At 42.6% G+C, this 13306-nt stretch overlaps 1 protein-coding gene across 3 annotated transcripts in view; it reads left to right on the forward strand.

Annotated features, from left to right (window-relative positions):
- Window positions 1-13306, forward strand: part of STK32B (serine/threonine kinase 32B) — a gene marked incomplete at its 3' end in the record, with an annotated part of 343715 nt that overhangs the window by 209261 nt on the left and 121148 nt on the right. For all 3 annotated transcript variants that reach the window (XM_082653127.1, XM_082653128.1, XM_082653129.1), the window contains exon 4: window positions 11718-11891. In XM_082653127.1, coding sequence (XP_082509253.1) covers window positions 11718-11891 — 174 coding nt within the window. The remainder of the gene's footprint in view (window positions 1-11717; window positions 11892-13306) is intronic.

Below are 13306 nucleotides of genomic sequence, written 5' to 3' on the forward strand. Positions count from 1 at the left end.
GTAAATAGCATATAATTGGATCATTTTTTAAAAACAATACAATCTCTGCAATTTAATTGTATTGTTTAGAGTGTTTACATTAATGTAATTTTCGATAAGGTGGTATTTTACATGTACCACTTTCCTATTTTTTTCTATATGTCTTATGTTTTTTCCCTTCTATTCCTCCACTACTGCTGTCCTTTGTGTAAAACAAATATTTTCTGGCATACTCTTTTAATTTCCTTGTTTCTTTTAACATATCTTTGAGTTATTTTCTTACTTGTTGCCCTGAGGATAACAATTAATATTTTAAGTTAAAACAATCTCATTTGGATGTCGGGGTGTGTGTGTGTGTGTTGGCAAGTTTTATTTTGATATAATTTCAAAATTACAAAAATTGCAAATTACCAAGATACTTATATGCTTTAAACATATCCCCAGTTGTTAACATTATGCCCCATTTTTATTCCATGTGTTTTTTGAGAACTGAAGTTCTTGATTTTAATCAAATCCAATTTATCAATGCATTCTTTTTATCAGTGCTTTTAATATCCTGTTTAGAAGTCTCTTTCTATCCTAAAGTCATGAAGATCTTCTCCCATGTTTTTTTCTAGAAGTTTCAGTTTACATTACACATTGAGATCTACAATCCATCTTAAATTGATAGATGTGTATGATATGTGGTCTTTGTCAGAATTCATTTTTCTCCACATAGATATACAACTGATGCAGAAACATTTACTGAAGAACTTTCCATTTGCCACTGGTTAAAATGTCCCTCTTCCTTTTAAAAAATAAATCAAGTGTATGATGTTAAGTAAGCTACACTCTCAAGGTGCCTGTTTGGACCTTAGTAAAATAGGTATAATTGTGTATTTCTCTGTAGTTACTGTAAGGATTATAAGAGTAAGGATGTGATACACGTTTATCACTCAGTATGTTTAACATCAGGATGTTAGCTTTATTCATTTAGCCACTCATTCTTATAACCAGCTCCCCCTAAGGCCTCCTATGTGCTACCCACTGTGCTAGTTGCTTAGTTCACTTTACGTAATCCCACATAGAGAGGGACATGATTTCTGTTGTTTACTTACATATCCAAAGCACCTAGACCAGTGTCCAACATATGGTTGATGCTCAATACATGCTTGTTTAATAAATTATCTTGTGCATGTGAGCACAAGAAGAAATATGTAAATAGCCTCATTGCAGCATCACTTGTAACAAGGGAAAAGTAAAAACAATTGTGCTGAAATTTATCTCTCAGTAAGAAATAGATAAATAAACTTTATAAATATAAAATATATACATGGTAATATGATATAGTATACTATATTAAAATGATTCAAATAATGCGTTATAAATGGGTCAATCATCATAGTTTCCAAATACATGAAACAAAATTTGATAGTGCTGAAAGGAGACATAGAAAAACCCACAATTATAGTTGGGGACTTCTTAGCAATTGATGGAACTTCTAGACAGTAAGTCAGCAAAGATGTAAAAGAATGAACACCACCATAACCAAGAGTACCTAACTGACATTTACAGAACATTTCACCAAATAACACAGAAAGTACTTTTTTTTTTTCAAGTTTCCATGGAATAGTCACAAAGATTTACCTGGCTCCTGGTTCATAAAACAAAACTCAATGTCTATTTAGGTCTTCTGCCCATTTTTGGATTGGGTTGTTTGTTTTTTTGTTATTGAGCTGCATGAGCTGCTTGTAAATTTTTGAGATTAAGCCTTTGTCAGTTGCTTCATTTGCAAATATTTTCTCCCATTCTGAGGGTTGTCTTTTGGTCTTGTTTATGGTTTCCTTTGCTGTGCAAAAGCTTTTAAGTTTCATTAGGTTCCATTTGTTTATTTTTGTTTTTATTTTCGTTTCTCTAGGAGATGGGTCAAAAAGGATCTTAGAGGAAAACATAGGCAGAACACTCTATGACATAAATCACAGCAAGATCATTTTTGACCCACCTCCATACTGTTTTGATTACTGTAGCTTTGTAGTATAGTCTGAAGTCAGGGAGCCTGATTCCTCCAGCTCCATTTTGCTTTCTCAAGATTGCTTTGGGGGATTTCCCTGGTGGTGCAGTGGTTAAGAATCCACCTGCCAATGCAGGGGACACGGTTTTGAGCCCTACTCCAGGAAAATCCCACATGCCACGGAATAGCTAAGCCCATGTGCCACAACTGCTGACCCTGCACTCTACAGAGCCCATGAGCTACAACTGCTGAGCTCATGTGGCACAACTACTGAAGCCCACGCACTTAGAGCCCGTGATCCGCAACAAGAGAAGCCACCACAATGAGAAGCCCGTGCACTGCAACAAAGAGTAGCCCCTGCTCCCCGCAACTAGAGAAACCCCGCACGCAGTGACGAAGACCCAACACAGCCAAAAATAAATAAATAAATGTATTAAAAAAAAAAAAAAAAGATTGCTTTGGCTATTCGAGGTCTTTTGTGTCTCCATACAAATTTTAAGATTTTTTGATCTAGTTCTGTGAGAAATGCCATTGGTAATTTGATAGGGATTGTACTGAATCTGTAAATTACCTTGGGTAGAATAGTCATTTTAACAATATTGATTCTTCCAATCCAAGAACATGGTATATCTTTCCAACTGTTTGTGTTGTCTTCAATTTCTTTCATCAGCGTCTTATAGTTTTTGGAGTACAGGTCTTTTGTCTCCTTAGTTAAATTTATTCCTAGTTATTTTGTTCTTCTTGATGTGATGGTAAATGGGGTTGTTTCTTTAATTTCTCTTTCTGATCTTTCTTTGTTAGTGTATAGAAATGCAACAGATTTCTGTGTATTAATTTTGTATCCTGCAACTTTACCAAATTCATTGGTGAGCTCCAATAGTTTTCTGGTAGCATCTTTAGGATTCTCTATGTATAGTATCATGTCATCTGCAGACAGTGACAGTTTTACTTCTTCTTTTCCAATTTGGATTCATTTCTTTTTTTTTTCTCTGATTGCTGTGGCTAAGACTTCCAAAACTATGTTGAATAAAAATGACAAAAGTGGAAATCCTTGTCTTGTTCTTGATCTTAGAGGAAATCCTTTCAGCTTTTCACCATTGAGTATGATGTTAGCTGTAGGTTTGTCATATATCTTTATTATGTTGAGATATGTTCCCTCTATGCCCACTGTCTGGAGAGTTTCTATCATAAATGGGTATTGAATTTTGTCAAAAGGTTTTTCTGCCTCTATTGAGATGAACAAATGGTTTTTATTCTTCAATATGTTGATGTGGTGTATCACACTGATGGATTTGCAGACAGCCCACAGAATGGGAGAAAATATTTGCAAACAATGCGACCAACAAGGGATTAGTCTCCAAAATTTACAACCAGCTCATGTGGCTCAATATCCAAAAACAAAGGAACCCAATCAAAAAATTGGCAGAAAACCTGAACAGACATTTTTCCAAAGAAGATATACAGATGGCCAAGGGGCACATGAAAAGATGCTCAACATCGCTAATTATTAGAGAAATGCAAATCAAAACTACAATGAGATATCACCTCACACCAGTCAGAATGGCCATCATTAAAAAGTCTACAAAAAATAAATGCTGAAGAGGGTGTGGAGAAAAGGAAACCCTCCTACATTGTTGATGGGAATGTAAACTGATACAGCCACTATGGAGAATAATATGGAGGGTCCTCAAAAACTAAAAATAGAGCTACCATATGATCCAGCAATCCCACTCCTGAGCATATATAGAGAGAAAAACATGGTTCAAAAGGATACATGCTCTCCAGTATTCATTGCAGCACTGTTTACAATAGCCAAGACATGGAAGCAACCTAAATGTCCACCAAGATGTGGTACATACATACAATGGACTATTACTCAGCCATTAAAAAGAATGAAATAATGCCATTTGCAGCAGCATGGATGGACCTGGATATTATCATACTAAGTGAAGTAAGTCAGACAAAGGCAAATACCATATGATATCACTTATATGAGGAATCTAAAAAAAATATGATGATACAAGTGACCTTATTTACAAAAGAAAAACAGACTCACAGACTTAGAGGATGAATTTATGGTTACCGGGGGGAAGGGTGGAAGGGAGGGATAGATTGGCAGTTTGGGGTTGACATGTACACACTGCTATATTTAAAACAGATAACCAACAAAGACCTACTGTATAAATAAATAATTTTTTAAAAGACAGTGCAGTGAAAGAAAACTACAGACCAGTATCTCTCATGAATATTGGAGTGTGCATAGGAAACACTCCACAAGTGTGAGTTACCATTATTTGCTTCCTATTTCTTACTCCATGCCTCCTCTTTGTAAAGAATGCAAATTATACATTTCTTTTGGAATTTAGCCCAAGGGAGATGTTTGGCTTCATCTCATTCAATCAGACAGTGAGAGTGGGTTGTCTGTTATGCATTGCCTTTGTTGCTCTGTCCTGTGAAGGAGGTTGAACCATGCTCACAATCAGCTTGTCCATGGGAACAAAACATTCGCCTCTCCCTTGTTCCACATTTTTCCTCTCCATCGCATCCATCAGTCTTACTTCGTTAGACACCGCAAAACTTTTAGAAGTAAGCAGAAGCGAGCACAGATTTAATCTATAAATTAAACCATTAAGCCACAAGAACAGTGTCCTGCACTGACACAAAGAGATGACACTTGAGGGTCTGCAAATCCCACTGTGTAGCTGGCAGGTGGGGAGGGCCGTGGACTTGCATCTTGCCTTTGCATCATCCCACAATTTCTCCTGCCCTAAACTACCTTGGCCCGGGGAGTGGATGGCATTTGAGAGTCTCCCCTTCATGGCACTTGGCTAACAGGCAGCAGATGGAAACTAACCAGTAATCTCCTGGGACAGAGACAGGGCCAGAATCAGCCTAGTGTGAGAACAGTGAGGGCTAGCGTGTTTGAATGGCTTGATGACTTTTGTGGCTGAAGTCAAATTAAAAATTTTTAAAACAGCTTATTACTGTGAATGTTATTAAAGGCATATGTATCAAGCACAGTTCAGGTTTGATAAGCTCCTTTTTATTTGTCTGTATGAGCTAACGGAAGGCCCAGCATCCCATTATTCGATTTCTTAGTCTAGAGGGTATTTCTAGCTCCTCTCTTGCTGGATATTAAGTCTCTGAGAATCGCTGGAAGTGAGCATGGTGGGTGAGCCCCCCTCTCTATCTGCTCCCCCTTGAAGATCAAATTGGACAGAAAATGGTCTTAGGAGATGCTCGGCTCCTCGTCCCTGTGGGTGGACAGATTAAGGACAGAGGAGATGAATGTTGGAGACACGTGGCTTGTGCTGCTGCCAGGGCTTCCAGAATGACCATCCCACGGAGTCCTCTCTGGGCAGTTGACTCCTTTTGCCTCAGGAAAAGTAGAGAAAGGCATTTGTTTCCAGTGGTCAGGTGGCATTGCGCTGCTGGAAGACTAAGAAGGTTTAGGATTTCCTGCAGTAGGTCCCTTTCCTTTCCATGCCTCCCCAGCCATTAATAACACACGGTTGGTTGAAGAGACCAGGTACTGGGCAAGGTGAGATGAAGTGAGAGGGAGCGCTGGAGATGCTCTAACTGGACATTCGAGGCAGATCACTCTTTGTCATGGGGCCATCCTGTTCATTGCAGGATGTTTAGCAGCATCCTTGGCCTCTAATCACTAGATGCCAGTAGCATCCCTTCCAGTGTGACAACCAGAAATGTCTCCGGATGTCATCAGATGTCCCCACTGGAACCCTGGTTGGAAATCACTGCTCTAAACTGGCAAGGGGATGATGGATAAGAGTAGAGAGGTGGGATTAGGGAGCATTGTGAGGGAGCAGGTAGGGATGAGAGAGTGACAACAATGAGTGTCTTTGGGACTGTTAAGTCCATGGCCAAGGGCAAAAAATGGAAATGAAGCAATGGATCATCAGGGAGCACTTGTCCTGGCACAGGACATCAAACTCCAGACCCCTTATGATTATCGCAAACTCAGGCGACCTATTGGGGCAACTCCTCCCACTGAATCCCAGCTTCTGGCACAGGGCTGGATGCGTAGTAGAAGCCTACTGGGTGTTTGTTGGTGTGTGCATGAGCTCATATTTGTGAAGTAGTCCCTGGGGCCATTCACCAGCATCTCTTTTATTAAGAAAGCTCACCTGTGAGCATGACGCCCAGACCACTTTGCTGTTGCCCCATGTAGCACTGCTTTAACGGAATTGGACTTGGATGCATTCAGTCTATCTTGAGGAACATCATACAAAAATCCCGTTAAACTTGCAACTCTGTTCAGAGCTATTTTAGATAGCTCATTGATCACCACGTTACAGAATGTCGTCTTTATAAGAATCCAGTGGGAGAGAGTTCCCTCTGGCTTCTGCACCAGCAATAAACAATGAAACATACACTTTGCTCTGGTTGCTGGGAAGGTTAGAAATGCATTGATGGCCTACTTCAGGCAAGCAGGCAAGTTCTTTGGGCATTTTTGCCTGCAACCATTTTCTTGTATTCCTTTATTATTCTTTGACTTGGTCTGTGGCTTACTTATTTTTAATTGTACTTTGTTATGTATTTTGCAAGTCACTTTTAGTCCGTTTTGGAATAAGGTAGGAAATTAATACATTTTTTTAAAAACCCAAAGGATGTTGGATTCTTCATGTTGGCGTATGTCAATGTCCAGGCCAGGACTGATGCCATCCCAGCTCCTGACCTTCTTTGATCTTGCATATTGAGCCTAATTATCCAGATTTCTCCATGGTCAGCATTACTGCAATCAAGTGCAGGTTTTTCATTTGTGATCTCCATCATTTCCATGATAATATGCAACGGCATCATGAGAACATAATTATAATTCCAGTCCAATAAGAAGCAAAAGAGGCAATGGCACAGAGCTGTGGAACGGCACAAAACTACAGAGAGATCAATGCAAGGTCATTCTCTGTTCTCTGATAATGACATTGAGTCTCCTGGAGAATATAGGGTCCGTGGCCCAGGGTGACGATGGATCTGCAGTGAGAAAAATCCATAATCTGAGTTATTGCCTAAATTATCGCTGTCTTTGCATTTGGGATTTTCTCTTTAGAATTCATTCTGGTCTGCAAGTTTCTCCCCTGAAAATTCATGTTGCTCCTCCAAAAAGTTCTGATGGAATACTGAATGAGATTCCCTTTGACAGTTTAGCTGTGGATTGAGGGTGCAAGAACTCACTGGTCATTAACACAGCGTTTCAATAGTCCATCAACTATTAGAATACAAGCTGAGCGTCTGTAGGAGCGTATTACAGCTGATTCCTGTCATTTCTTTCTGAGCATCTAAACCCTTATCTCCAGTAGCAAATACGTGGAAAGATGCATCAGATGACTCTTTCAATTCCAAGTGACAGAAACACAGTGTTAAGTAGCTTAAATCAAAAAGTACAGTCATTGCCCATGTAAATAGGAAGTCCAGGGACAGACCGCTCTTCCGCCCAGGCTGGAGCCCTCACCTCCAGCAGGGCCTCTCTCTGTTTTCAGCCCTTCAGCCCTGCTTGACTCTCTGCAGCTTCACTCTACAGATGGGTCTTATCTTCATTTTGGGCCACAGAATCTAGACAGCCTCAGTTACAGCTTCTAGCCGAGCACACCTAGAGCAAGGTCCTAATCCACACACTGACCCCAGGAGCACTCTGAGGGGGCCTGATGAACCAACACCAGAGGGGCCAGAGGACTCTGAGGGGGCCAGAGGACGCGCGTAAACTTTCTAGTCACGTTGTCATCTTTTGTTGAGGGGGGAGCAGGAATCATTAGACGGCTGCAGCAGGTGTGCCTTAAGTGAGAGGGGAGAGTCCCAGGTGAATCGTAAGTGGGGGAATGGAGGGCGTTTTGACACCAGACTTGCTACAAGCAAATGATGTCTCTTGTACACTTCTTTTTTTTTTTTTTTAAAAGAAGATGTTGGGGGTAGGAGTTTATTAATTAATTAATTAATTTTGGCTGTGTTGGGTTTTCGTTTCTGTGTGAGGGCTATCTCTAGTTGAGGCGAGAGGGGGCCGCTCTTCATCGCGGTGCGCGGGCCTTTCACTATGGCGGCCTCTCTTGTCATGGAGCACAGGCTCCAGACGCGCAGGCTCAGTAGTTGTGGCTCACGGGCCCAGTTGCTCCGCGGCATGTGGGATCCTCCCAGACCAGGGCTCGAACCCGTGTCCCCTGCATTGGCAGGCAGATTCGCAACCACTGCGCCACCAGGGAAGCCCCACTCTTCTTGAACATAGACAAAACAAAATCACTTCATCATACAAAGCCAGTATTACCATGATACCAAAACAGGGTCAGGACAAAGGTAGGAAAATATAGGCCAGTGTCACTTGGAACGTTTGATGCAAAAATCCTAAATGAATAAACCTGAACCCAGTAAAAAAAAAAAATATATATATATATATAGTATATGTTATATATAATATACTTATATATATTTATTATACATTATATTATATATATTATATGTTATAAATTAAAATATATATTATAAATATATACTTATATATTTATTTATTATTATATATGTTATATATAATACACAGATACACATATATATGTATATAGATATACATATATATATGTGTGTTTATCAAGTAAGGTTTAGACTAGAAATGCAAAGACAGTTTAATGTAAAAAAAAATAAAATAAAACCTTTGAACCCATCCGATAAAAAATTCTTAGCAGTCTAGAAAGCAACTTTCTTAACTGGATAAATGATATCCATCAAATATCTACAGCAAACAATTTACTTAATGGAGAAACAGTTTACTAAATTCCAGAACAAGATAAAAATGCCCAGCATCACCTCTTATAATCAATGTTTTACTGGAGGTCCTGGGTAGTAAAATAAAACAAGAAAAAGTAAACAGCATAAGGATCGCAAGAGTATAAACATGGGAGTTTTTTGTAGAATACATAATCATCTTCATATAATAAGTGGAAAAAATATATGAAAGGTATTAGAACTAATAACTAAGATGTCAGCCAAGCTGCTAGATTTAAGATAAACATTAGCAATTCCGGAGTGTATTTTCCCCTAGCAATGACCATTTAGTGCACCTTACTTTAAAAGATTATCTTCACAATAGCAATAAAATTTATTTTAAAATATCAGAATATTTTAAAATATCAGAACTCTGCTCAATGTTATGTGGCAGCCTGGATGGGAAGGGAGTCTGGGGGGGAATGGGTACATGTACGTGTATGGCTGAGTCGCTTTGCTGTGCACCTGAAACTATCACGACGTTGTTAATCAGCTATGCTCCAATATAGAATAAAAAGTTAAAGTCATAAAAAAATGCATACATGCCAGGTCCTTAAGTATAAAATTATAAAATTTAATTGACAAACATAAAAAGAAGACCAGAATAAATAGATATTTCATGTTCATGGAAAGGTTGGAAAGTTCCAGCATCGTAAAAATGCTAATCCTCTTTAATTTGTAAATTAAACATAATTCCAACAAAAGTCAGAGTTTTTCAAGAAACAAGATACATTTATTTTAAAATTCCCATGAAAGAGAAAAGGTTAATACAGATGGCTATGACCATGTTGAAAGACAGATTGAAGCGTGGCTTTTACAGAGTTCGCTAAAGAGGCCCTTGGTTACCTGCTCCATGCTCCAGCGTGTCAAGTGCATCTTTGTTTGATTCTCTCCATCCTCGCATGGGCCCAGATAGTCCACCCAGAAAAAATAGTGTCTGGAAAAGGCCAGTGCCTCCAGGCTGGGAGCCTACCTTGGGCAAGGCTCCTGGGCAAGCTTTATTTTTTAACCTCTTCTCGAGCATCCAACTCCTGCAGTGCATCAATTGGGGCAGTGATCACGCACTAGACAGCTTATACTTGTCCTGAAGCAAATATAAAGTCCAGCTGGTGCCCTCCAGGTGGCCCTGGGCACCCCCACAAGCCCCTGGACCACCTCTTTCCTGACTGGGCAAGCAGCCACTGCTCCAGCCCTGAAGTGAGCCTGAAAGAGAATGGAAGAGGCTGGTCTGCATCATCACCCTTGGGTTGTCAGTGGCTAAGATGCTGAAACTGGGGAGATGGGAGGTGCTGTCCCCAAGACCCTACAGAGTCCTGGACTCCCAGCACCAGAAGGTTCATGCTGTCCTTCTGTCTGGGTCACAGTCCCTGTGTGTCCCAGACCCAGGGTACCCTTCATCTGCAAAGACCTTTCCACCCACCTCAGTTGCTGGAGAGCTGACTTCCTCCCTCCACATGCCCACTGCATCCCAGAGAGATTTCTAGAGCCCCTGTCCCCCTGCATGACCACTGACTGTTGACTTAGCCCTTCTCTCCTAGGGGACTGTGTGCCCCTTCAGAGTGAGGACAATTACTTCGTCCCAGTGTCCCCAGCACACCACCCAATGCCTGTCACAGGACAGGTACTCTGTAAACATCTGGTAAATTTACAGTTAGGGGTCACAATATATCACCCCCCTCCTCCTTGCTTTGATCCCGACCCGTATAAACAGCAGGTGAGACATACAAGGAGAACTGTGACACTCGGGCAGCCATTTCTTCTGTCTCTGGATCCCAGTCTCTGTAATACAGGGTGGGTGGGGCTAGATGGCATTTAAGGTTCCTTCCACCCCTGGAATCCCTCATTCCGTAAGCACATGGTCTGTCACCTCTCCTGTGGCCGAGTCGGGCTCCCTCCTCAGGGCTGCATGCCCAGGTCAGGGAAACACAGCAAGTACATGTTACAGCAGCATCTCAGCAGTGTGTGGTTGTAAGAGCTCGATGGGAGTGGGGGTTCTGAGTCTTATTTTCACGCTGACGGTGGCTCACTGAGGCCCTTCTTCCCTCTTCTGTCGAACGAGGGGAATGGCCTGGGTGGCCCAGGTCTAATAGTCGAGGATCTGAGACACAGATCTAAGCCTCCAAGACAACATCCTGTCATTCTGTGATGCCCTTATTACAGTTCATGGTTCTGTATGGAACGTGATGACATTTTATGACGTGATTCTAGTGTACAATTGTTTAACGCCGTTCTCAGGGTTTTTATGTTGGTGCTTCAGCCCTTAAAAGGCCTAAGTGCAACTTCTGTTGCTTTGGGGGAAAAATACACTCAAAATCTTAGTGGCTCAAAATACAACCATCTCATTATCTCACGTTCTGTAAGTTGACTGGGCTTATCGGGGCGGCTCTTCTGCTCCATGTGATGTCAGCTGGGACTGCAGCAGAATATCCAAATTCCCAAGGTGGTTCACTCTCACGGCTACTGGTTGGCGCGGGCTGTCACTGAGTGCTCAGCTGGGGCTCTTGAACAGAGCGCCTTTGTTTTCCTTCTCATGGCCTCTCCATAGGGCTTAGGCTCTGGCCAGGTTCTGAGAAGCAACGTGAGTAGAAACCGCCAGTTCCTTTAAAGCCTGGATGTGTCTTACCAGAGCATCACTGCCTTCAAGGGCTGCAGAAACAAGATCCTTGTGGGGAGCAGCATGTGTGGGGAGGACAGGGGAATGAATGGAGAAGGGGCTGCAGCTTTGGAGACCAGCTACTTAAGTCCTGACAACATCTAATTAAAACATATACTAAAAACAAAGTAACCTGTTGGAGTCCAGTGTTGGTTCAAGTGCCATTTGTCAGCCAGAGGACTGGTGCTCTGTCATAGAACACTGTAACTTGGGCAGCATCAGTGCCTCTCTCTGAGCCTCAGTTTGCTCTTCTGTAAAATGGGGGCATCGGTCTTGAGGGCATCGGAGTCATCTCCATCCCTAACTTTCTCTGCCCCTCGGTGCTCCTAGGTACTCCTTCCAGGACGAGGAGGACATGTTCATGGTGGTGGACCTGCTGCTGGGAGGGGATCTACGTTATCACCTGCAACAGAATGTACATTTCACAGAGGGGGCCGTGAAGCTCTACATCTGCGAGCTGGCCCTGGCCCTGGAGTATCTGCAGAGGTATCACATCATCCACAGGTAACCAGGCTGCTGGAGGGATGCTGGGGGGTGGGGTGTGATGGGAGGAGTCTGCAGCCATCGAGAGTATTTTCTCACTGACATTCTTTAGAAGTGGCAGCACATGGAGATCATAAAAAGCAGAACAGCTTTATTGCTTTTACCTTCTCTACCTACTCCCTTGTCACGTGCATCGAGGTGGAACACTCCCACTGCCTGTGTAACCTCCTCTCTTGGTACCCCACTGCTTAGAGACGTGGCTGGTGGTCGGCCTTTGCTTCTCCATTCTGGTGTGTCTTTGGGAGGCTGGAATGTTCTGTCCCTCTAGCGTCAGGTTAGAAGAGTCACAGTGGCATGAGATGGGAATGTGAGGGATTCTCCTCTATTCCTTTCCTTACTTTGAAATCAGTGCTGTGTATCATGGAGGATTTCTTCCTCTTGGGAAGCTTCAGTGCTGGCTCTGGGCTTTGGATATAAGCTCTGAGTTTCTGCTGCTTCCTCAGGGCCTTTGCTTCTCCCTGCCTGTGCACAGCACCACCACATCCAACCTGGTGAGCAAGGCAAGTTTGACTGCAGAGGCAGGAGGCCAGCGAGAGGCTTCAGAAAGCAATGGTTTGGGCTTCCCTGGTGGTGTAGTGGTTGAGAGTCCACCTGCCGATGCAGGGGACACGGGTTCGTGCCCCGGTCCAGGAGGATCTCACATGCCGCGGGGTGGCTGGGCCCGTGAGCCATGGCCGCTGAGCCTGCGCGTCCGGAGCCTGTGCTCCGCAACGGGAGAGGCCACAACAGTGAGAGGCCCGCGTACCGCAAAAAAAAAAAAAAAGAAAGAAAGAAAGAAAGCAATGGTTTCATTAATAAAGTCCTATCTCTGACCACAGAGGAGGGGGCCAGCGTGAGTAGCTCCGAATCTGTTCACCCATCGTCTTGCACGGTGCCTAGTGGGTCTTCTTCTAACTTATACAGTTTTGGAGGACTTGGGAAAGACAAGAACTTGAGCTTGAGAGTAAAGACGGTAGATGAAGCACACACACGTGCACACACACACGTGCACACACACACGTGCACACACACACGTGCACACACACACGTGCACACACACACTTACAGTTTCTCCTTTCTAAAGTCTCCATAAAGTGACAGTAAGGAGGGTTTGAAAAATGGCAAATTCACAAGGATGGGGACAACTAAAGAGGAGACTATAGCAAAACATGGTGGGGAGGGGGATTAGAAAGAAGATGGAGTAGTAAATGGCTTAGGACGCCAGAAACTGAAGTTTGAGTTGTCCCTGGGAAGAACCATGAATTGATAGGCACTAAAGAATCCCCCGCAAGGCTCAGGAATGGGGAGTCATCAGTATAGATGGAAGGTGGAAGAAGGGGTAAAAGAGAGGCTAAAATGAGGTTCATTGTTTGAAAGCCTTTTAAGATGTACTGAGA

This window comes from Grampus griseus (assembly GCF_964374135.1).
Source record: "Grampus griseus genome assembly, chromosome: 4".
Taxonomy (NCBI): Eukaryota; Metazoa; Chordata; class Mammalia; order Artiodactyla; family Delphinidae; genus Grampus; species Grampus griseus.